The sequence below is a fragment of the Lynx rufus genome, unplaced genomic scaffold, assembly GCF_022079265.1.
Source record: "Lynx rufus isolate CCGP_SWC_20201006 ecotype Redwood Valley unplaced genomic scaffold, mLynRuf1.p SCAF_1, whole genome shotgun sequence".
Taxonomy (NCBI): Eukaryota; Metazoa; Chordata; class Mammalia; order Carnivora; family Felidae; genus Lynx; species Lynx rufus.
In genome coordinates this window covers 238977215-239002119 of record NW_025814823.1, presented here as the reverse complement: position 1 = coordinate 239002119, position 24905 = coordinate 238977215, and the positions used below count along the sequence as shown (strand labels likewise).

The 24905-nt window shown below is 61.4% G+C and overlaps 1 protein-coding gene across 1 annotated transcript in view; it reads right to left on the bottom strand.

The window, feature by feature from the left end:
* Positions 1-22816, bottom strand: part of SLC6A3 (solute carrier family 6 member 3) — a 38455-nt gene extending 15639 nt beyond the window's left edge. Inside the window, exons 1-5 of the mRNA XM_047077363.1 lie at positions 22477-22816; positions 21184-21315; positions 13613-13838; positions 5984-6122; positions 4871-5005 (exon numbers count right to left, since the gene is read on the bottom strand). Of these exons, the coding sequence (XP_046933319.1) occupies positions 4871-5005; positions 5984-6122; positions 13613-13838; positions 21184-21315; positions 22477-22816 (972 nt within the window). The remainder of the gene's footprint in view (positions 1-4870; positions 5006-5983; positions 6123-13612; positions 13839-21183; positions 21316-22476) is intronic.
* Between the last annotated feature and the right edge of the window lie 2089 nt (positions 22817-24905).

Below are 24905 nucleotides of genomic sequence, written 5' to 3'. Positions count from 1 at the left end.
AGAGGGGCAGGGGTACAGGGGGCGCGCTCAGGAGGGCAGACGGGAGAGAGAGGGGCAAGAGGGGCTGGGGAGGACAGAGGGGGCAGGAGGGGCTCAGGAGGAGTGGCTGTCACAGGCAACCATGCGAAAGACCGCCACCGGGAGCCGTGGAACAGGGCTGAACTTAAACACAACATTGTTACCAACAGCAAATCGCAGCGACCACATGATCGGCGGCAAATGCCGTCTCCGGGAATAACCCTGCCGTGTCGCTGGCCCGAGAGCCCAGCACGCAAAGGGGCCGTGTCTTAGGGCCTTGTTTGCAGCTTCCCCCGGAATGTCAGGAGGTCATCCACGCGGCCAGACCCGTCACTCATTTATTAATGCTACGGACGTCGGTGCCTCGATTGGACCTGTGCCCGCTGACACGGCTTTACGTCTCTCCCGTGGCACGCGGTATACACTTAGCGACCCACGTGGACGGGCCCGGGAGGCCTGACTGCAACTCAGACACTGGTGTGTGCTTGCTCGGCCCAGCACAGACGACACCGGGGTGGCACGCACGTGTACAAGGCGTGTGGCCGATGACTGGACCGATATGGTATCTGAAGTCCAAAAGGAGCGTTTGCGTCCAGGTGACACGGGAGCTTCTTGGGGAGGTGGGCACCGCCTCGCTCCCGCACAGCCTTGGCTGGGGGTGGAAAGCAGCTGGCCCCCTCCCTGGGGGAACCACCCCGCAGAGTCGAAGCCACAGCTGCCGTCTGAAGGGGCTGGCTCGTTCAGGGGCCCGTGTCTGCAAGACCCTGTGGCCTGTGGTGGCCCGTGTGGGCGGGACCCTCAGGCAGTGCCTCCAGGGCTGCCGGGGGCCGGCCGTCCACCCACGCTCAGGACCAGCAGGGCTCCTGTCATTTGGGCGGCATGCTCAGGGTCTTGGGATCACTCTGACGATCGGCGTGCTACAGGCAGCTGGCTGGGCCTCAGCACGAGGCCGAGGGTGGCTGAGTGGGCAGTGGGCCAAGGGACCCCTGCTCGGCCATCTCCCGTGCCCCCGTGTGCCGGTCACCGGTCAGCTGGCCTGGCCAGGCGGCTGCAGGCAGGAGCTGAGGTCACCGGGGGCTCCTGCCTCCTGCTTAGCCCCGGCCGGGCCAGCGTGCACCCGGCCTCTGCGCGTGCAGCTCGCCAACCAGGATGTGCCTCCCGGACTTCGGTCCAGGCCTCTGCTCCTTGCCCCCCGTGGGACCCAGCTCCGGACCCAGCCCGAGACCCACCCTGGGACCCACCTGGCAGCCACTCTGGGCTGACCTGGAACCGCCCTTCCTGCCTTCACTTCCTGACCTCTGCTCCCCCGCTGAAAGGGGAGCTCTCCCAGGACGGGTCTCCTCGCCCCCGCCTGGACCTGGCCCACCCCGTGGAGCGGCCCCAAGGTCGGCCGATGGAGGAACGAGGGTCTGGGTGCACCTGAGGATGCTGACCCCCGAGGAGGAGCCCCCTGTCCGCACGGGGGTCCGGAAACAGAACCTCAGGATGCAGGGCCGCCTCTGTGTCAGGACAGGGCAGGGACACGGGAAGGGACGGGGCAGACGCTCTCTCTGCCCTGTCTGCTTGCCAGGAGCCTGTGCGTAAGCCCCGCTCCAGACATTCCCGAGAGTAGTGAGGGTGCCTTCCAGAAGGTCCCCTCGGACCGAGCCCCGGGGGATGGGTCGGGGCCGAGCCTGGGAGGAGGCCAGCCAGGGAGCCAGTGACCTGATCTGGGCCAGCCTGGGCAACCACGTCCCCGGGTGCACCTGTGGGGCACGGCTCCGCTGCCACGCCCCAGGGAAGGACGCCCGGGTCACTGGATGTCTGTGTGTGGCCACCAAGAGTCGAGGGTTGGAAATACCGGCAGCAGCTGGGCCGGAGGAGCCCTGGGAGGACACCCCAGCACCATCAGGAAGCCAGTGAGGCCCCATCTCTGCCGCACCCACTGGAGGCCTGGAGGAGCTGCTGCAAAGGGAAGCCGGGACCCCACAGCAGGACAGGAGTGGCTCTGCCCTCTGGACCCGGGATCGCAGGGACCTGTCTCTTCGGGACCTCAGGCTCACCGGAGTCCAGGGGCCGTGGGCCTGCTCTGTCCTGGTGTACATCCCTTCCTAGCCCTGAGCTGACAGAGTGGTTGGAGAGGACGGGTCATGCTGACTGGTCCAAGACAGTCATCATCTATCCATCACCCATCCTCTGTGTCCGTCAATTGGTCACCGAACTGTCTACCCATCCACTCATCATCCTAGCAACTACCCACCATCTATCACCTGTTTTACCATCATCTATCTATCCAAACATCTATCATCCATCTATTACCTATCTCTCCATCAATCCATCATCTATCTATCCATCCATCAATCCATCTATTCATCCATCCATCATCTGTCTACCTACCTATCATCCATCTATCCAATCCATCCATCCATCCATCCATCCATCCATCCATCTACCAACCTACCTATCTACTTCTCCATCCATCCATCCATCACCCATCTATCCATCTATCTACCTACCTATCCATCCATCATCCATCTATCCAATCCATCCGTCCGTCCATCCATCCATCCATCCATCCATAATTTATCTATCCACCTACCTATCTACCTACCCATCCATCTATCCAATCCAATCCATCCATCTATCATCTATCCATCTATCTACATACCTACCTACTTCTCCATCCATCCATCATCCATCTACCTATCTATCCATCCATCCATCCACCCTTCATCTATCCATCTATCTACTTACCTACGTACTTCTCCATCCATCCATCCATCAATCCATCTATTCATCCATCCATCTATCATCTATCTATATACCTATCTATCCATCCATCAATCCATCATCCATCCATCACCCATCTATCCATCTATCTACCCATCTATCCATCCATCATCCATCTATCCAATCCATCCGCCTATCCATCCAACCATCATCTATCTATCCATCTACCTATCTACTTCATCCATCCATCCATCCATCCATCATCCATCTATCCATCTACCTACCTATCTGTCCATCCATCGTCCATCTAACCAATCCATCCATCATCTATCTATCCATCCATCACTATCTATCCATCTATCTATCTACTCACCTATCTACTTCTCCATCCATCCATCCATCCATCCATCATCTATCCATCTACCTACCTACCTATGTATCCATCCATCCACCCATCATCTATATATGCATCTACCTACCTACTTCTATATCCATCCATCAATTCATCCATCCATCATCTATCTACCTGCCCACCTATCTATCCATCCATCCATCATCCATCCATCCATCCATCCATCATCTATCCATCCATCCATCATCTATCCATCCATCCATCATCTATCTCCCTACCCACAGACCTTTCTACCTATCCGTCGATGCGTCTATCCATCCATTTATCTATTAACTCTACCTTCCATCTATCATCCATCGTCTACCTGATCTTCGGCAACCTCTCACGTCTGCCATTTCCTCTTCTCTGCCTCACACATGAGCGTCTTTCTGCAGCACCAGTCTGGCTTCTTCCTGTGCACTGCCCGGTTTTCCTGCTCGAAGTACTAGCCTCTTTACGTTGTTCTCACGTTATCTTCTTCAAATTCTTCCTCCTCCCGCCACCCACAGCCTCCTCCTCCTGCAAGAACACCGTGTCTGCCCATCGGCCTTCCACCATGAGGATGCTCCCCCGCTTTCCTCGCTCTCACGGCGCACCCGCCTGCTGCTCTCACGGCTTCGCTGCCTGTCCTCGCACGGACCGCTGTGTGCTGCCCACCTCGCCCTCGCCTGTGGGTGCCTCTCACCGCTGCTGCAGCTGCACAACCTTGCCCTGCCACTCCCCTGCTCCCGGGGGGCTTCCTGGGGGCTAGGAGCCGCACCTGCCTTCCCTCCGACCTGTTCCCCCCATTTCTACCTGGGGGCCGCGCCTTCCCTCCTCGCGGCTGAGCGCCACACCTGACTCTCACCGCCTCCTAGTGGCATCGGGCAACAATCCTCCAAAAGGCCCCCGGTCCCCCGCCTCATCCCCCCAAATCCCGGCTGCCCTTCCCCACGAGGCCATTCCCCGGGCAGCCACTGGGGTCCCCACCATCTGCTAAAATCTAGTGCACCCGAATTTTCAATGATCCGCCCTGAATGCCTTTTCCATCAGCACCTGCCTCTGCCCATGGCCACCCCCATTTCTGGGTCTTGTCTCCCTAAAATGCTGCTGTGGCTTCTCTCTCCCTGTCCTGGGAGACCTCTGTCCCACGGCCTGGACAGGCCTCCTCCCTTCACGAGGCCGTCCCCCGATATCTGCACACAGAACGAACGCGTCCTGTGCTGGAGAAACGCATGGCCTGCCGCAGACCTAGTTTCTGATGTGGCGTGACTCAGATGGCTCCCGTGTGCCACGGCACCATACGTGAGTCACCAACAAGGTCTGGCTTCCCCAGGAGGGGGCCTTGGTCCGTGCACCCGTGCTGAGCAGGGAGCCAGAGCTTGGGCTGCGTTCCAGGTGCGTGGCCACACTTGCTGGCACAGACTGGGCAGAGGAAGCCGAGGGCCTCTGTCGGGGAGAGGGGTGGGCCACATGGAAGGTGCCGGGCGGAAGCAGCCTTCTGTTCTGTTCTTGCAGAGACTGAGCAGGGGACCCGCTCCCCCAACTTTCTCATTTGGTCCATTCAGCTCCCTGCCGCGCCCGCACGTCCCTCTGGCCTGACAGTGCACTCGGCGGGCGGGGCCCGGGGCCGGTGGACACAGCAGGGCAAGTAAGAGGCTCCGGCCCCGCTGCCGCCTTCGGGGTCCCTGCCCCAAAACGCGGGGGGAGCCCCGCGGCACGGAGCCTGCTAGCGCGTGCGCACAGCGGGGCCACGAGCGAGGCCGTACTCACAGAAGACTCGCAGAGTCGGTGGAAGTCTACGCTCAGGTACGCTCGGATGCCGTCGACGGCCCCAGGGAGAGTGAGTCCTCGAAGAAGCAGGGCAAAGAGCACGGCGTACGGCATGGTGGCCGTGATCCACACAACCTGGGAGAACACAGTGCCACCAGGCGTCACCGGCCACCCACCGGCAGGGCGGGCACAGCGTCACCGTGGTTGGTGGCCTCCGGATGGGAAACCCATCGTCCCAAACAGTCACAGGATGCCAGCTCAGCAAAGTCTCCCTGCAGTGCACCGTTAACGCCCTCTACCCTGTAACTTTCCCAGGGATTAAAATGGAACAGACCAGGGGCGCCTGGGTGGCGCAGTCGGTTAAGCGTCCGACTTCAGCCAGGTCACGATCTCGCGGTCCGGGAGTTCGAGCCCCGCGTCGGGCTCTGGGCTGATGGCTCAGAGCCTGGAGCCTGTTTCCGATTCTGTGTCTCCCTCTCTCTCTGCCCCTCCCCCGTTCATGCTCTGTCTCTCTCTGTCCCAAAAATAAATAAAAAACGTTGAAAAAAAAATTAAAAAAAAAAAAATAAAATAAAATGGAACAGACCATTTGGCAGAGAAGGGACATTCCTCTTCTGCATTTGGTCTGCAGCAGTGGGCGGGAGGGGCTGAGTCCCTGATGAGTGAGACGCGGTGAATTTGCACTGGGTGTGCAAACGCACGCGTAGTCGGCGTGTAGCCGACGGACTCCGGGCCGGGAGACCGAGGGAGGAAAGGAACCCGTCTTCACCGAGAGGCTCCCGGGGGTTGGTATCCTACTCCATGCATACAGCAAGCGATGCACGTTTTGGTCAAAATTGCTTTGGGTGCCCAGATAACCACCAAAATATTTTCATCGGCAAAAACCAATTTACGTGTGCTTGCGTTCACGCTGGAAACACCCTGCCGTGAGCGCCTTTCTCTTGACGCCATTCCTTACTCACGGCCACCTGTCCACTTGTCAACCTACCACAGCCACCTGCGCCCTCCCCAACGTACCACGGCCCACCTCTCCACTCCCCAACCCAACCGCGGCCCCCAAGTTCACTCCCCGAGCATGGCCGTGTGTCCTCTCCCTAGTGGGCAAGGCCTCACCTTCCCAGAAGTCTTCACTCCCTTCCACAAGCTAAAGTAGAGGAGGATGATGACCAGCACCAGGCAGGAAGTGAGCTGCCACCGAGGGGGGCCCAAGTCGTCGATGCCACGGCTCTCGTGAAGGTGCAGCACGCCTCGCCTGGAGAGGGTGGGACAGGCGGGTGCTTCGGGGTGCTGCCTCCCTACCCAGAACCGGAACCGGAAAGCTGAGCTTGCCCAGAGAACTCCCCGCCCCCAAGAGGCCTGGCGGAAATCCCCCGGCCCGATGGGACCGGAGACCCCACTCAGAAGGGTCAGGCCCAACAGCGTGGCTGGGGGGCAGGGCCCATGTCCTCGAGGGCTGTAGCGTGCCGGGAGCCCGCAGAAGCCCGGCCCCGACCTCTCGCTCTCAGCGCCCCCGCTTTGCGGAGCTGCAGAAACCAGAGGGAAGGTGCTCAGTGATGTGGTGCCCTGCGCGGTGGTCCAGGGCGCCCTTGGCAGAAACGAGGCTGAGCTCGGGACACGCAGACGCCTTCGCCGCTCTCTCAGGGGACGGCGGAACGGCTGGCAGCACCCGCTCTCACGCTCCAGCTGCCTCGAGCAGGGTTCCGCGGGTAACGGACTCAGGACGACTCTGCTCCAGGCTTGCCCAAGAACCCGTCTCGTGGAGGGAACCCATCCTCAGGGCAGGACACGAGGCCACGAAGAAAGGCAGCGGGACTCGTGGCCCACGGAGCACTCCCTGGGGGCCGGTCTCTCCTTAGATCCCTGCGAACATCTGCGGGGGTCCCGGCTGCCTCTGTGCACGGCATCCCCTTAGATCCCGTGCCCGTGTGCGAGGCTCCTGGGCACCTCTTAAAATGTTTTTCTTTTTTAATGTTTATTTATTCTTGAGTGAGACAGAGACAGAATGCGAGTGGGTTAGGAGCAGAGAGAGAGGGAGGCACAGAATCGGAAGCAGGCTCCGGGCTCCGAGCCGTCAGCGCAGAGCCCGACGCGGGACTCCAACTCACAAACCGCGAGATCGTGACCTGAGCCGAAGTCGGACGCTCAACCGACTGAGCCACCCAGACGCCCCCCTGGGCGCCTCTTTACATGCTTTCTCCTTAGATACACAGAACCCTTAGTTCCCGTGACCACCTGTGGGGTCCTGGGCGCCTCCCTGCACCGTAGTCCCTTAGGTCCCCGTGACCGCCCGCAGGGAAGGTGGCGGCACCATCACATTCGCCGTGTACCCGCTGCCTGGCCTCGGCGGCTGGAATTTTGGATTGACCCCGACGGCAGGCTGTGCCGCTGCTCCAGGAAGCGCAGGGGCCCCGTTTTATGAAAGGAGCCATCACTGCCCAGGTTTGCTGAGGTCCTAACAGAAGAATCCTGATGCCCACGGTAGAAATCTGCGCACCCCAGAGCTTCCCACCAGCTATAGGCGTCACGGAGCCATGGTGGAGGAATCCAGGCTTTCAGACTCTGGAATCAGAGTTCCGTGGCGGGGGGAGGGGGTGACGGGCACGAACAGAGCCCAACTCGACACTCCCAGCTCCCTCAGCACCACCGAAGTGTCACATCAACCTGTCTCCTCTATGGAGTGCAGGCCACCCCTCACGTGACAGGAGCCCCCGACCCGACACACACACATGCTGTCTTCTGTGTGAAGTCTAGGAGTGGAGATCCCTGGGGCAACAACGCTCGGGCAGCTGTGCCCTGCCCGTCCTCCCCTGAGTCCGTCCTCCCGGAGGGCTGCCCTCCCCTGAGTCTGTCCTCCCCGGGGCCTCCTCCGGCAGCACGATTTCCAACGACTTTCTTCTCCTCTCTCCTCCCCGCAGCCCTGGCCCTGCCTGACGCCCCGCGTCCTGGCCCCCCAGCCAGACCACTTCACCCAGGCCCTCTCCTCACCAACAGAAGTCTCTTTGGGACGACAGCACCGACGGAGACCGCGTGGCCGAAGGCCCAGTCACACCTTGGCCTCCCTGCAAGGCCTCACACACGTGTACCGGTCTGCAACGTGGCAGACAATTGGAAGCCGGACGAAGGACACCAAACGTGTGTTTTCAGACGAGACCGGAGATGATGCAGGGCTGCCCCCCCCCCCCAGGAGAAGGCAAGGGATGAGGTGAGCCCAGTAACGCCCAGCTTCCTGTCTGGCAGGGTGTCCCCGAGGCCGGAGCAGGTGTGTCCCAAGGACCTCAAGTGACGGCAGTGTCGATAAAGCTCGTGCGGCCGGAGGTCTGGGAAGGACGCGTCCCCGTGTCCACCAATTCACGGTGCAGGACCCAGGGGCTCCCACGGGCCAGGGCGGGGCACCTGTGGGTCACACGGGGAGCTCAGGGGAGGCCCGGAAGCGCCACACGGCAGTGCCCAGAACCACCGAGAGACAGCTTACGGACCGGCGTCAAGACGATAAAGCTCTCCGCGAGCAAATTAACTTCCCGCCAGAACGCAACTAACAGTCCTTAAAGGAAGACGACAAAACCTGATGCAAAAGTCAAACTTACTACGTCCGACGTGGAAGAAGAAAATTAGCAGACACACAGGCGGAACACATGGCCTACAACCACAACACAAAACTTAAGTCGAGACGGGAAAAGGACTGGATGGAAGAGGTAAAATGATAACGTTCTTGGAAGAAAAGGGCAAGTCTTTGTGACCTTGGGTTTGGCAATGGGTTTTCTGATATGACATCAAAATCACAAGCAACAACGACAAAACAGATAAACCGACTTCATCAAAACACAAATTTTGTGCATCAAAGGACACTACTGACAGAGAAAAAGGTAACTCACAGAATGAGAAAATAGGTAAGCGAGTAACAACCAGAATATGGAAAGATTTGTATCTCGATAACAAAATGCCCCCCAAACAATTCAATTTAAAGATGGGCAAAGTGGGGCTACATCAGACTAGGAAGTTTCTGCACAGCATAGGAAACCACCAACAAAATGAAAAGTCAACTTTATCCGAAGAAGATGAAAACACTAACTCGAAAATATACTTGCACCCCCGTGTTCATTGCAACATTATTTACAAAGGCCAAGACAGAAAAACAACCCAAGTGTCCATCGACAAATGAACAACAAAAACATGGTTCATCCATACAGTGGAATAGTGATCAGCCTTAAAAGGAAGGAAACTGATAGCTGCTACAGCAGGGATGGCCCTTGGGGACATCACACTGAGTGAAATAAGCCAGACACGAGGACAAACGCTGAACGATTCTTCCTACATGAGGTCCCTACGGTCATAGAGACAGAGCACAAGATAGTGGGCGCCAGGGGCTGGGGTGGGGGTGGGGAGGGAGTTAGTGTTTCACGGGGACAGAGCTTCAGTTTGGGAGAACGAGAAAGTCCTGGAGATGGATGGTGGTGACAGCTGCACGGTGCTGTGACTGTGTAATATTAAACCGCGCGCTTAGAACGGTAAAAGAGATGTATTTTGTTATGTATAGTTCACCACGATTTATGGAACTCCCCCCAAAACAACGCAACATGTTTCAGAAAAACTAAAGCAGAGAGAATCCGTTGCCAGCAAGTCTATGCTGTAGGACATGTTAAAGGAAACCCTTCAGAAAGGAGGAAATGATGCCCAAATGGAAATCTGGATCTGCACAGGGCGGGGAGAGCACCAGAAACGGCGGACGTGCTCGTAAACATAAAAGGTGTTTTTCCACTTAGACGTACCCGAAATATAACGGACCGTTTAAAGCAAAAATAGTAGCAACGTGTTGTGGAGTTTATAACAGATTGTGGAAACAAAACCTGTGACAATAAAGGGCAGGAGTGAGAACGGGAGCACGTTGTTGTAAGGCTCCTAGTTTCCGCGTGGAGTGGCATGACGCCATCTGAAGGTAGACCGTGACGAGTTACAGATGTGGGTCATAAACCCGGTAAACAGCCACAGAAATGAAAACAAAGCGCTGCTATAGCTTACTAGCCAACAGTGTAACTCAAACGGAAGCCTAAGTGTTCATTAATTCCAAAGGAGGGACGAGTAGAGGAAACAAAACACAAAGAGACGGGACACAGAGGAAAAACATGGAGACGAAAGACTTAAACCCGACCTCGTGGATGATTATTGAACGGAAAGCCCTACGATGAGGCAGAGATGGCGGCACTGCATAAACAGCGAGAACCATCTCAACGCCGCCTGCGAGAAACGCGCGCTCGGTACGACACACGTGGGTTAAAAACACAGGATGGAAAAGGTGCCAGTGCAAACACGGCCCATTGGGGACCGGGGAGGAACGCTGCTGCTGGACAAAGCTGCTCCGGGATGAGCAACGTGGCCAAGGGGGACATTTTATATGGAAATGGGTCCGCTCAAAGACTTGACACACACACACACACACACACACACACACACACACACACACACTTCGCCACAGAGTCCCAGAAGCACAAGTCAAGCAGAAGCCGATGGAATCAAGACAAGGAGGCACATGCACAGCCCACATTCCCACAGCGCGTCTCACAGCCGGTAGCACGGCGGACAGTGAGGACGCAGAAGACCCGGCGGGTGGCACAGGAGCTCACGCGACCCGTGGGTGCAAGTCCCTTCCCAGCGACAGCAGGACTCACGTGCTGTGCCAGTGCACCCACAATACCCACCAGCGTAAACCACACACTAGGCACGAAAGGTCTCAGTAGAGTTTGGAATAATGAGGCTTTATACATATATTATGTCACTAAATCAGAATTAAATCAGAAATCAAGAACAGAAGCGTATCTAGAAAACCTCCAAAATTTTCGACACTAAATGGGAACGCCTCCAAAAGCTCCCATGAGTCAAAGAAGAAATTACCAGGTGGATCAGGGAATACTTGGAACCGAATGAAAGTGAAAACAGCACAAGGAGCTTTGGGGGAGCAGCTAAAGCCGTCTCCTAGAGGCAAACGTATAAGTAGCTTTAAACGTATAGCTCTCTAGTTTACAGCGGAAAGTAGGCGAAGGTGGTGTTGATAAGTGTCTGTGGGACTCGGGGACGTTTAAAGTGGTTGGGGTTACACGAGCCTGTCTGGGGGTCTCCAAGCCCACGGGCGCAGTCCTGGCTCGGCCCTCATGGCCGTCCAGCGAGTCCCCCGCACGGTTTCTCAGCCCTGGGAGCCACGGCCACGAGCCTCTGGCTTCTGCTCCGAGCCTGCAGGGTCTCCTCGGGTACACCCACCAGGGACTGAAACTGGGACCCTCGGCTAGCGCAGGGGCTGCTGAGGACAGCGGTTCTGGGGCTCCGCTTTCTTGGGGAAGATGTGACGAGAGTAACAGCAACATCAGTTTTCATTCTGGGGTCTCAGGAGGAGCCACGTGCTTGGCGGAGTCCTTTCCCCCGTGAATCCATCCACGCCTCCAAACAAAAGACAGGTGGCCCCCAATGGCGTCACTTGGCACCTTTCAGCCTCCGTGAGCTCTCCAAACTTCAAAATTGCACGGGTATCCATCTCGAAATAGCGAGAGATGCCTCAGCACGAAACCTTACTCCCCAATTTGTTGGTGTAATGACGGATTAGACCCAAGCCAGCACCGAGCGGCTGAGCGTCCCTCAGCGTGGTGGGCCTGACCGCGGGGCCCCAGGTGCTCGCGCGCCACTGGGTCCTCATCTCCCCTTTCTGGTGCAGGGGATCCCCTGCGGACCCCTTACCTCTGATCCCAGCCAAGCTGAGCCTGGGCCACAGGGGGAGGGCACACGCAGCCGGGGCGCGGCCCGTCAGCGAGACACCATCACGTTTGGGAAACGGAGCAGTTAGCGAGACAGCGGCAAGCGACAGCAAACTCGACTCCTCCTTTTCTGGGCAATTCTCGCTTCCTCGTCGCACCGTGAGTCCCACCCACACGCTCAGATAAACTTCCCCCGGTCTCCTTTCTCACAAACGCGCCTGGCCGGCATCTCTTGGACAAGTCAAGAGGGACAGACAGACCTCTGAAACCAGCCGGCCACCCTGGAGAGCTGGCGGGGCTCACGGCCCCCCCCCCGCTCCCCTCAACCCCCTGTTCACTCTCCTCCAGTCGCCAACCACCGACGGCGTCCTAAAAACACAAGTCAGTCCCATGGCACACGACGGTCACCTGCCCTGACTGCTCTTCCTGGCCACGGTCTGGGGAGAACATCGTCCCAGCATCGCCCCAGACCCTCCCAACCCGCCTGACCTGTCCCCGCCCCTCGATGCCACTTTCCACGACAGAGGTTCGGTCCCCGCTCGGGGCTCAGAATCCCAGAACAAAGCATTCGGAGTCTCAGTGTCCGAGACGCAGCTCAAATCCAGGACACCCACCTCCCTGCTGGTGGTATCTCGGACGTCCACAGGTCGGGTCTCCCGGCTGCCCGGAGGCACTGTTTCTCTCCCCTGTGCCCGGGACAGGGCCCCTTTCTCCCAGGAAAGGCCTCCTCGAACTGTTCTGGGACAGAAACGGAGATCCCGGGGGGGGGGGGCGGTGGGTGTCTGTCCACCTGCCCAGTCCCTGGGTCTTCTCGGAAGGACGGGTCTGACGCCTAGACACCCAGACCCTGTGTTTCTCAGCTCACGGTTTTCAACTCCACGCGTGTTTTGCAAACGTGTCTATTTGCTGGTGAAACCAGAGTTGTTTTATTTTCGTCGGTCGAAGTTCCTTTCGCTAAGTTGTGAGCAGACTCATTTTCACGTAGAAACGTTAACAGAATACATGTAAGTGGGCAGCTGAGACTCAGTCCCCAAAAGAAACGTCCCACTGGCTGTGAAATTTTGGCGTCAGCGGGAAGCCCCCGGGATGCCCTGCGCGCATCTCCGGAAGAAGCTGCCTGTGGGGACGCTGAGGCAGCCTGAGCTGCGCGGGGACCCGGGAGGGGCTCCCGGAGCCACCAGCACTAGAGCTCCACACGCCACCCGGCCCCTCACGTTTACCAACGCGTCTCTGGCACACCACTCCGCCAAGGCCGGGTCGGCATCGCCCCGGCAGGGCGGCCTTGGGCCACAGCGGGTCCTCGGCAAGTGTCTGCATTCTGAGGAGAAGCGATGTACCCATCGGGCCACTGACGGCCCTTCCAGGCTGGGTCGGGCCACGTGGGATAAGAGCGAGGGGGGCAGGAGCCGTGGCAGAAAGGACCCCGAGAAGAACAGATTCGGCCAGAGTGACGTGTCCGCAGGTGGTGGATGCCAAGTGGCGCGGAGGGCAGGGGCTGGAAGGGGGGGCACCGGGAGCGCCACTGGACGTGGGGACCGAGGGCAGACTCGGATCAGAACTAATGTTGCGTTTGTACCGGGAACAGAACATGTCGGAAAAAGCAGCAGTCAGCGTGTTGAACAAGGCTGGAGACGAGTCCTGCACAGCGTGCAGGGGTGGCCGGGGGAGCGGACGAGGCAGAGCCTGGCCCAATCTGGGGGCGCCGCCCCCCCCAGGGGTGCCACCCTCCCCCCGCCTTCCGTGCGCCGCCTCCGCCAGCGTCCCGCACCCTCACCAAGGCTGCCGAGGACTCACCCCGCGAGAGCGTCGCTGGGCCACCAGAGGTGGGATTCGGCACGGCGCCCCCCCGAGAGCCCACGGGCACGGGACGGGGGCGCAGCACAGGGCAAGGGCCCTCGGCACACCTCGCGGGCAGCGCGGCCGGGGCGCCTGACCCCCGGGGCTCCCGCATCCCGCCCTGCCCAAGGCGGCCACGGAAGGGCCGTGTCCCCGGAGCCCCACTTACTCGAAGTACTCGGTGGCGGGCGTGGTGTGGAGGGTGCGGTTGGGGCCCGAGCCGGGGCCGGCGGAGCGCGCGTCCACGCAGTCGGGGCTGTTCCACGTGTTGTTGCAGTGGACCCACGGCAGCTCCGCGGCGAAGGAGGAGAAGAAGTAGTGCAGCGCCCAGGCGATGATGACGTTGTAGAAGAAGCCCACGTACAGGGAGATGAGGATGACCGTGAAGCCCACGCCTAGGGCAGGGAGCACACCGCGTCAGCACGCGCCTGGGCGGGGGCACACGGCGTCAGGGCAGGGAGCACGCGACGTCAGCACGCGCCTGGGGCGGGGAGCACACGGAGTCAGGGCTGGGAGCACATGGCGTCAGCACGCCCCTGGGCGGGGGCACACGACGTCAACACGCGCCTGGGCAGGGAACACATGACGTCAGCACGCCCCTGGGCGGGGGCACACGACGTCAACACGCGCCTGGGCAGGGAACACGTGACGTCAGCACGCGCCTGGGCGGGGGCACACGGCGTCAGCAGGCGCAGCCCCCTCCCCTCCCCAGGCCGGCTCCTTGGACCTTGGACGCCCGGCAACTTTTCTAAGTACCAGAGACAACCAGTGAGCGCTCAGATGCCGGAATTCCCGCCAGGGTCACGGAAAGAGGACTGTGCCCAACCCCCCCGAAACAGCCATGGCCATCTCTGTGCACCCAGAGACATGCAGGGTCACCAGGGCCACCCTGGCGGAACCAGGCACCCGCAGACAGTGTGACTAAGGGCCATCTGTGGCCGTCCACTGCCACTTGCGGCCGCTCAGCATCAACGTGGTCATGCAGGGCCCCCAGGCCACACAAAGCCATCAGAATCATCTAGTGCCACCCATCACAACGTAGGACCATCCGGGACACCCAGGAATGCAGAGCACCACCAAGACCCAGCGGAGACCACCCCAAACCATACAGGTCACCCAGAAATACCCAGTATCTTCCAGAGCCATCCAGGGCCACCAATGGCCATTAGATAACCAGGGTCCTCCACATCCACACACAGCTACCAAGAGCCACTCAGAGACTTTTATGGCCACCCATGGCTGCTCACACCCCCTCAAGACGACCCAGGGCAAACAGAGCCATCTGGGTTTATTCATAGGTACCCAGAGCCACCTGGAGTCACCCGGGGCCATGCATGACCATCCAGGGTCACCGGGGCCATGCGTGAGCATCTAGAGTCTCCTGAGGCCACTGATGGCCTTTTCAAGTGACCTTTCCAGTGTCACGAAACCTGGCATTTGGGATCTGTCATCGAGGGGCTCCTGGCCCCTCATGAACGAGGGCAGAGTGGCAAGCAGTCTTTGGGGCTGTGCTGTCCTGACTCACGGCAGATGGGTCTGGCCTCCGCCCACTGGCCAAGGTGCCCTTGCTCGATGCCAGGCAAGGCCGCCCCGGTCCTGCTACGGCGGCTCCCTGCGGTAGGCCCCACGCACGGCTATTTTCCTTCCAGCTCTGCGTCTCGGCTTCGCAGGCAGGACTCGTGTGGACGAGAGCTCTGGCTTGCTTTACTAAAGTCTGTTTGGCTGCTACGTCCCCGTCCTGCCTGCTCGTGGCCGGGAGGGGGCAGGAGGGCGGGGGGCATGCCTTCGAGGTGGTGTTTATAGGAAGAGGCTTGGGTTGTCTTTTATGAACGGAACCCTGAGACGAAGTAATTCAATGCTCAGGGCACCGCCCCGAAGTCGCCTTGCTCCCCCGGAAGCAGAAAGAGGCAGTAAAGGTCATTGCCGCACATACATTAAACAGATCCCACATCGGGAGGGCCCTAAAGTCAAATGGGCCCTGTGTGCAGACCCTCTCGGAATACGTGTGCAGCAGCAGTGGTGACCACGACACAATTTTCTGCGCAAGGTCTTCTCCCACGTGGACTTGGTCAACACTAAACCAAGCTATATTGCCATTCTGCTCCCTGGGTTCCCAGGAGGGAGGCCGGGCCATGGTTTGCAGCGAATCTGCCGGGCAGCCGAGCTGTGGGGAAGCCGTGTTCCCAGGACAACGTGCTGCGGGGAAGCCACGGTGCTGGGAAGCCGTGCTGTTTAGAAGAGCGTCACAGAGGGTTCTCCCTGGCAGGGGGCCGACTGCGGATGCCCGGCCTGCAACCACTCTGAGGTTAAAAGCGTGCAGCCTGACCCTTGGGGGAGTCGCGGGAGCCTCTGAACCAACCCGAAGCGATCCAGATCCACCTTGCGAAGGAAGAGTTGCCTCGGCCGCGGCCCTTCCCGCACCCGTGCCCCGCGCACAGCCCCCCGCTGAGCAGGGCTCTCTACCTTCGTGCCAGAGTGACAAGGTCGCCACGGCCGATGTGGCTCCCAGAGCACGAGGGCCTGCCCCGTGGCGGCCGGGCACCAGAGGCCCTCCCACATACGAGGGTCGCCTCCCCTGGGCTGCCCTCCAGGTGCCCACATGCCTGGGCAGAGGGCCCAGTCCCCAGGAAGGTGGCTGCGAAGGTGGGCTATTCGTGGGGGCCACTCCAAGCCTGTCCCAGGTGGACACAGCCTCACAAGCCCACGGGCTGGGCCACCATCACCGCGCTCCGGTTCGTGTCACTTTGGGCCCCCCTCCCGGCGGCTGCGGCGATGCTCCTCCTGGCAGGAGCCTCTAAATAAAGCTGCACCTGACAGAACTCTTCTGTCGCGGATGGCGTAGGACAGCGTCCCCCAGCGGGCGGGCTCGCCCTGTCCCGAGTCCCCAGGAAAACATGGGAAATCCGCCCACTCCCGCCACCCCCCTCCTTCCCCCAGCCCCTCCGCCCCCGCAGCCCCTGCTCCCCACCGCCCGCCCCTGCTCCCCACAGCCCCTGCTCCCCCCCGCCCCTGCTCCCCACCCCCCACCCCTGCTCCCCCCCAGCCCCTGCTCCCCCCCGCCCCTGCTCCCCACCGCCCGCCCCTGCTCCCCCCCAGCCCCTGCTCCCCCCCAGCCCCTGCTTCCCACCCCCGCCCCTGCTCCCCCCCCAGCCCCTGCTCCCGCCTGCCCCTGCTCCCCACCCCCTGCCCCTTCTCCCCCTCAGCCCCTCCTCCCTCCCGCCCCTGCTCCCCCCAAGCCACTGCTCCCCCCCTGCCCCTGCTCCCCTCCCCACTGCCCCTGCTCCCCCCCAGCCCCTTCTTCCCCCCAGCCCCTGCTCCCCCCTGCCCCTGCTCCACCCCCGCCCCTGCTCCCCCCAGCCCCTGCTCCCCACCCCCCGCCCCTGCTCCCCCCCAGCCCCTGCTCCCCCCCAGCCCCTTCTCCCCCTCAGCCCCTGTTCCCCCCCCCCGCCCCTGCTCCCCCCCAGCCCCTGCTCCCACCCCTGCTCCCCGCCCGACACGCCCAGCCCTGGCTCCTGCTCAGTTCCTGCTCCTGGGACCCCGGGACTAACCGTGAATTCCAGCCACGGGTCTTAATGTCTGGTTTCTGAAGCTTCTGTTTTCCTCAGTACTTCTTTATGTTGACTCTATAAACTTTAGCCTTTACAGTTAACTGTGTGTATTTTATCTCATTTTAAGCTACTTCAAATTCTTTTTAGAAAGAGGAGTTTGATGAATCACACCGAAAATATCACAACTGTCTCACACTCGGCAAAACAGGGTGCCGTGTCTCCACAGCACCGGGAGGCAGGTCTGTGTCTGGCAGGTAACTGGGCCACCTAAGCGGGGGCATCCCGGTGGAGCCCACCCCCCACCCCCAACTGCGCGGGCCGCTGCCTCCGGGAGCCTGTCGGGAGCACCGGCCACAGAAGGTGCTCCTGGAGGAGTGGCCTGGCTGTCCTCACGAGGGTCACCGCAGGCCACTGCGAGGAACACACAGGATTCCTCCGGACAGTCTGGGCATCCTGAGTGTCTGCTGGGTCTGTGCGTGTGCGCACGTGTGCGGAGGACAGGGACAGAGACAGAGACAGGGAGACAGAGAGGGAGAGACAGGGACAGACAGAGACAGGGAGAGACAGAGACAGGGAGACACAGATGAGGAAACAGAGAGAGGGAGACATAAAGAGAGACAGGAAGGGAGATGGGGGCAGACGGAAAGAGACGAGAGACCGAGAGACAGGGAGAGACAGGGAGACAGAGAGGGAGAGACAGGGACAGACAGAGACAGGGAGAGACAGAGACAGGGACGCAGAGACAGGGAGACACAGATGGGGAAACAGAGAGAGCCAGGGAGACATAAAGAGAGACAGGAAGGGAGATGGGGGCAGACGGAGAGAGATGAGAGACACAGACAGGGAGAGACAGGGGGAGAGAGAGAGTCCACCCACAGGGGCCACGCAGCCCCAGCACGGCCCTCCGCACGGATGGGTGTCCAGAACCGGACAGAAGGTATCGGGCTGCAGGCAGTGTGGACGTGGGGCTGTGGGCAGAGGGAAATCTGAAGGAAGCGGTGTCTGCCCGCGGGTGCTCCGGGCCGGAAGGAGGTGAGACGCCCCTCACCTGGGCTCCCCTTCTCCCTGAGGGTGCTGGAGCTCCTGCTACCGGGGTCACGTTTTCCTGTTAACCCCTCCGTTGGGTTAAGTCGTCCTAACGGGCGCCTGGGGGGCTCAGTCAGTCAAGTGTCCGACTTCGGTTCAGGTCATGATCTCCCGGTTCCCGAGTTCGAGCCCCGCATCGGGCTCTGTGCTGGCAGCTCGGGCCTGGAGCCTGCTTCGGACTCTGTGCCTCCCCCTCTCTCTGACCCTCCCCTGCTCGCACTCTGTCTCTGTCTCTCTCAAAAATAAATAAACAAAAAATTTTAAAAAACCAGGATTAAGTCGTCCTTTGAGATCTTCGGGAATCAATCACTATTGACACTTTATAAACTGCAATATAAAAACCTATCTATGTTGGCAGCTTCTCTGGAGAACATCCTTCTCCTGGCAGGACATACGGATGCAGGGCGGTGGGTGCTTGGGGGTCCGGGCGGGAGCAGGGGGGCCCCGGCTTGGGGCACGTGAGAAGCAGACACACTGCAGACGCACAGGGCCGCTGCCCGCAAAGCCAACAAGGCAGCCGGCAGCGGGAGGCCGCCCCCGCCCCGCACTGCCCCCCGGGGGTCACCCGAGGACGCACGGACAGCACTGACCACGGCGCTGGCGGCGCGCGGGCCGGGGAGATGGGCCGCTCCGGCCTCGTCCGCGCTGCGCCCGCACGGAGACGCCGCGGTGCCAGCCGCTTCCCCCGCCACATCCCTCCATCGGGGCTTCACGGAGGAAGAGACCAGCGTCCGGCCTCTTGTGTGGCCCCGCAGAGGGGACGCCCAGGCCCGGCACCGGAAGCCACAGCCGCGGACCTCGTTCTGAGGTTGCGGGGGGGGGGGGGGGGGGAGCGGGCAGGCCTCTCCTGAGTTCTGTCTGGGGGACCCACCGGTCACGTAGCGGAGGGACAAGCTCGGCAAGCGGGCCATTAAGAAGGAAACCCGCACGGCGCCGGAGGGGACATCGGGCCGGGCCAGTCCCCGTGCTTCCGCTGCCGGGCGGGCGGTGCCCCCGGAGCCCCGGCCACACGGCCGCGCGCCGTCCTCGCCCCTCGGGCCCCGGCAGCTGCCATCTCTGACCATGACCCACCGGCCCATCCTCGCGCGTCCCGGAGACCAGGGGGGCTTCCGTCCTCCTGCAGACACACCGACTTTTCAAGGATTTCTCGGGAGGTCCTCGGACTGATCTCTCAGCAACCGTTTTCGTGATGAGACCCGGCAGCGCGCCCGCGTCTCCCCACGAATCCTCCCCGAGCCACGGGCTCCGCAGGCGCGGTGTGGCCTGGAGGCCGCGCTCAGGGGGAGACGGCCCGACTCAATCCCACGCTGCCCCCGGCCAGGGACATCATCCTTGGTGCCCGAGTCTCCAGGATGGGGACAACACAGAGGGCCCTTCTTCCCCGGGCTTCTCACGAAGGTGGAGGGAGGCGACCGCGGAGCAGCTGACGGCCAGGCTCAGTACAAGGCGCCCCTGCCTCCTGGCGCCCTGGCATCTCATCAGGCGACTGGCGGGAGGGCTCAGCACAAAACTAGATCCCTAGATACACACAGGTGGCCCGCTAGAGAATAGATAGTGAGAGAGATGGAGATAGATGGGGGATGGGGGACGGGGGATGGGGGGACGGGGGATGGGGGATGGGGGGCAGGGGACGGGGGCACAGGGGACTGGGGGGATGGGGGACGGGGGGCAGGGGATGGGGGGACGGGATGGGGGACGGGGGACAGGGGATGGGGGGCGGGGGATGGGGGATGGGAGGATGGGGGACAGGGGACTGGGGGGGACAGGGGATGGGGGGATGGGGGGCAGGGGACAGGGGCACAGGGGACTGGGGGGATGGGGGACGGGGGGCAGGGGATGGGGGGACGGGATGGGGGACGGGGGACAGGGGACGGGGGGCGGGGCATTGGGGATGGGGGGATGGGGGACAGGGGATGGGCGGATGGGGGACAGGGGATGGGGTGATGGGGGACAGGGAATGGGGGATGGGGGATGGGCAGATGGGGGATGGGGGACGGGGGCATAGGGGACTGGGGGATTGGGGACGAGGGGGCAGGGGATGGGAGGACAGGGGATGGGGGACAGGGGGATGGGGGGCAGGGGATGGGGAATGGGGGACAGGGGATGGGGGGACAGGAGATGGGCAGATGGGGGCATGGGGGATGGGGGCGGTGGACGGGGGCACAGGGGACTGGGGGGGATGGGGATGGGGGGCAGGGGATTGGGGGACAGGGGAGGGGGGACGGGGAACGGGGGATGGGCGGATGGGGGGTCAGGGGGACAGGGGATGGGGGATGGGGATGGGGGATGCGCAGGTGGGGGGATGGGTCACGGAGGGATGGGGGATGGGTGACGGGGGGACAGGGGGATGGGGGACAGGGGATCGAAGAAGGATGACAGGCAGATGACAGGGGTTGATACATGACGGGTGACAGGTGGATAGATACTGGACGGTAGGTGATAGGTGGCTGACACGTAGACAGAGGGACACAGATGACAGATGACATGAGTTGAATTGCGTCTCCTCCAAAATTCACTTGCTGAATTTCTAAGCCCCGGTAGGTCACGGTGTGACCTTATTTGGAGGCAGGGTCTTCCCAGAGGTAATCGAGGGAAGTTGAGGCGTGAGGGTGTGCCCCAGTCCCGTGTGACCGACGTCCTCAGAGTTATAGAGACGCGTGTAGGGAGGTCTGGAGCAGATTGTCCCTCACAGCCTCAGGAGGAATGCCTTCTACCGGCGCACCTCGATTTCGGGTTTCTGGCCTCCGGAAACGTAAGACAACAAATGTCTACTCCTCAGGCCGCCCGGCGCGTGGGGGGTTGTACACGGCCGTGGCCAACCGACGCAGAGAGACGACGGGTGGATGGACGGACCGTGACGGGCAGAGGGCAGACCGACAGACAGACAGGTGCTTTTTCCTATCTAGCGCATAAACACCGACAGCACGGCCCTCGGACGGCAGGCCTCACGGCAGGGACACGCGCTCCCGAATCCCGTCATCGCAGGTGGAAAGGAGGACCAGAGTTAAGATGCTACGTCCAGGGGCAGAGACGGGGAGCAAAGCGGGAGCGAACGCACACGGCTTGGGCCGTGCCACGGCGGGGTGTGGGGGCGTCCCGCCGTTACCTTTCAGCAGGGGGCAGATCTTCCAGACGCCAGCGGCCCCTTCCCTGGTGAACTGCCCCAGGGCCAGCTCCATGTAGAAGAGCGGCACCCCAGCGATGGCCATGAAGAGCAGGTAGGGGACCAGGAAGGCGCCTGTGGGACAGGACAGCGCGTCAGCCCGCGGGCTGCGGACGGGCCCGTGTGCTTGCTCCCCGGGGCGCGGCCGTCCCAGCGCCACCCACAGCAGGTCGCGGGCACGACCGCGCTCACCCATCTCCCGCCGGTTTCCCCCTGAAGCTCCCTGCATGGCCGCCCTCCGAGGGGAAGTCCCTGGCTGGGCTGGGTGAGCCCCCTACCTCCCTGCCCGGCCCCCACTGTCATCAGCGCCCTGACACGTCCCCACCGAAACCCCGGCCGTCCCTTGGGCCGAGTTTGAAATCAACCCAAGAGCAGAGCAGATGAAGCCCCTGGCCACACACCGTCTTTGCTCCTGGGTCCGGCCTCCCCCCTGCCCTGCAGACGCCGGCCTCCGCCCCTCGTGAGCTCTAACTGCCCGCCGGGAGCTGAGGTCCAGTCCTGCCCTTCGTGGGTTCCGTCACCCACCCCCAGCTCTCCGTCCTCACAGCCCGCCTCGGCGGGGGGTTATGTTGACAGGTGCCGCGTGAGGAGCCGGGGTCCCTCCGGGGTGGCGCCTGGCCCTCGTGTGGCAGCCCCCCGTCCTAGGCACAAAACTCGGGGCCTCATGGGCCCTGGCCCACACGAGGGGGCTTTGCCACGGCTCTGGTCCTGGGGTGGGGAGGGGGAGGCAGGGAGGCCCCGCGGCTCCTTGCACCTGCCTGGGCCCAGTGTTCTCCCCTCAGCACGGGGTGGGGGCTGGGAGGGCCTCCCACGGAGGTTCTTCCAAAGCCCTCGTGTGCGGCACTGAGTGACCACGGGGAGCGGCCGCCAACTCAAGGGGCTTCTCCGCCTGAGGGCTTTGGGTGACCCGTGCCTGTTTTCGTTTTCTAGTCCAGAGGCAGCTGTGGGGGAAGGGCTGGCTGGCTTCGGGGCAGGGGGAGGGACGTGCGATCGCCTCGGGACTTTCTCCGCTACTCCAAACTCAAGGGCCTCCGCACCTTTTCGCAGACACTGGTTTAAGTCGGCCAAGGGTACCGCTCTGCGGGCACCTGAGAATGTTCCCCGCAAGGTGACTCCTCGCCTGCTCCGGCCACCGGCCCCGCCTCTGCCTCCGCGTTTGCGGGCTCCCCCCCCCCGCCCCCAGGGACTCTGCGCCCCAGCTGCTCAGCGAGGCAGCGGGGGCTGGGCCGGACTCACCGCCGCCGTTTTTGTAGCACAGGTAGGGGAACCGCCAGACGTTGGCCAGGTCCACGGCAAAGCCGACCACCGACAGGAGGAAGTCGACCTTCTTGCTCCAGGTCTCTCGTTCTTGGGTCTCCACGGGCGTCTGCGTGGGGTTGATGAGGGCGGAGCTTGTGAACTGCACCCCATTCTGCTCCTTGACCAGGACAAGTTCCACGGCCTTGGGGCCCGTAGCGTTGGGCTCCTTAGCTGGGGCCACGCCGGAAGACATCGGCACCTCCGGGCGCTGGCTCTCACTGGTGCGCAGCCTGGGGACTCGGACTCGGTGCGTCCTCCTCCGGCCTTCAGCCAGCATAGGAAGTAAGCACACACAGGAAGGCAGCGGCTCAGGAGCCCGGACCGAGGGGCGCCTCGCCGCGAGGGCAGACTCGGGCAGAACAAGCGCAGGCCAAGCACCTGAGACGCCACGGCCAAGGTTGAGGACACTAGGAGAGGGGAAGTTCCTGTGGGGGGCGGGACAGCCCGTGGAAACCTCGGGACAGACACCTGCCACCTGCCTTGCTCCCCCCCCAGCACCCTCTCTGTTCCTACACCTGCCACCTGCCTTGCTCTCCCCGCCCCCCCCCGCACCCTCTCTATACCTACACCTGCTTTGCTCCCCCCCAGCACCCTCTCTGTTCCTACACCTGCCACCTGCCTTCCTCCCCCCCACCAGGCACCCTCTCTATACCTACACCTGCCTTGCTCCCCCCCCAGCACCCTCTCTGTTCCTACACCTGCCACCTGCCTTGCTCTCCCCGCCCCCCCCGCACCCTCTCTATACCTACACCTGCTTTGCTCCCCCCCAGCACCCTCTCTGTTCCTACACCTGCCACCTGCCTTCCTCCCCCCCACCAGGCACCCTCTCTATACCTACACCTGCCTTGCTCCCCCCCCCAGCACCCTCTCTGTTCCTACACCTGCCACCTGCCTTCCTCCCCCCCACCAGGCACCCTCTCTATACCTACACCTGCCTTGCTCCCCCCCCAGCACCCTCTCTGTTCCTACACCTGCCACCTGCCTTCCTCCCCCCCACCAGGCACCCTCTCTATACCTACACCTGCCTTGCTCCCCCCCCCAGCACCCTCTCTGTTCCTACACCTGCCACCTGCCTTGCTCTCCCCCCCGGCACCCTCTCTGTTCCTACACCTGCCACCTGCCTTCCTCCCCCCCACCCGGCACCCTCTCTATACCTACACCTGCCTTGCTCCCCCCCCGGCACCCTCTCTGTTCCTATCAAAGTTCAACACTGTGTCATCTCTAAGTCTGCTTTTTAAAAAAGGTTTATATATTTATTAATTTTTCTTGAGAGAGAGAGAGACAGAGCGTGAGAGGGGGAGGGAGAGAGAGGGAGACACAGAATCTGAAACACACTCCAGGCTCCGAGCTGTCAGCACAGAGCCCGACGCGAGGCTTGAACCCACGGACCGTGAGATCACGACCTGAGCTGAAGTCAGATGCTCAACCGACTGAGCCACCCAGGCGCCCGTGATTGTACTTTTAATAGTAACGCAAAACATCACCTCTGCCCACATCGTCAGGGACTCATTTTACAATCTTCACGTAGCACTCAAAAGTTAAGTCTTCGTAGCAGGTGCATATGTGTTCTTGACACACAGCAGTAAAGGTGAAGAACGAATTTTTACACCCAGGGTCGCCCACGGTGATTCCGCTCCTCGTGGAATGCCCCCATGATGCCCTCCACCTGTGGCCGGGGACTCAGGCGCCCCCGCTGCAGGCGGGCAGACCACAGCACTGTCGTCACTTAGCTGGGGGCAGACGGGATCCCCTGGCCAGAAACTTTCCCAAGGAACTGCTTCCAAGATACTTTCCTAAAACACCGCGCAGCATAATTAGAAGAGAAGGATTACGCACAGACATAGCAGGTGGCCCCGACGGCTGCGACGGTGCCTTCAAACAGGACCCCTGGCTTTGGGGTCCATCAGGATTGTTTCCATTGCACATACATGCGTGTACACACACACACGCACGCACAGACACACACACACATGCACACACACGCACATACACACATGCACACACAGGTACACACATATATACATGCACATACACGCATACATGCACACATACACGTGCACACACACATACACACACATACACACATACACTCACATACGTATGCACACACAGATACATATATACATGCACACATACACGCACACACATGTGCACACACACGCACGCGTGCACACACATGCACACACGTCCATGCGCATACACATGCACACACACATGCACACGCACACTTGTGCACACACATGCCCCAGTTGAAGCAGAATAACCGACATTGGCTCTAATGGGCGTCATTTTCCTCTGCGTTCAAACTGGAACAAGGACTCACGATACAAGTTACTTCCCCGCCACTTGTGTGCGGCCCCTTCTCC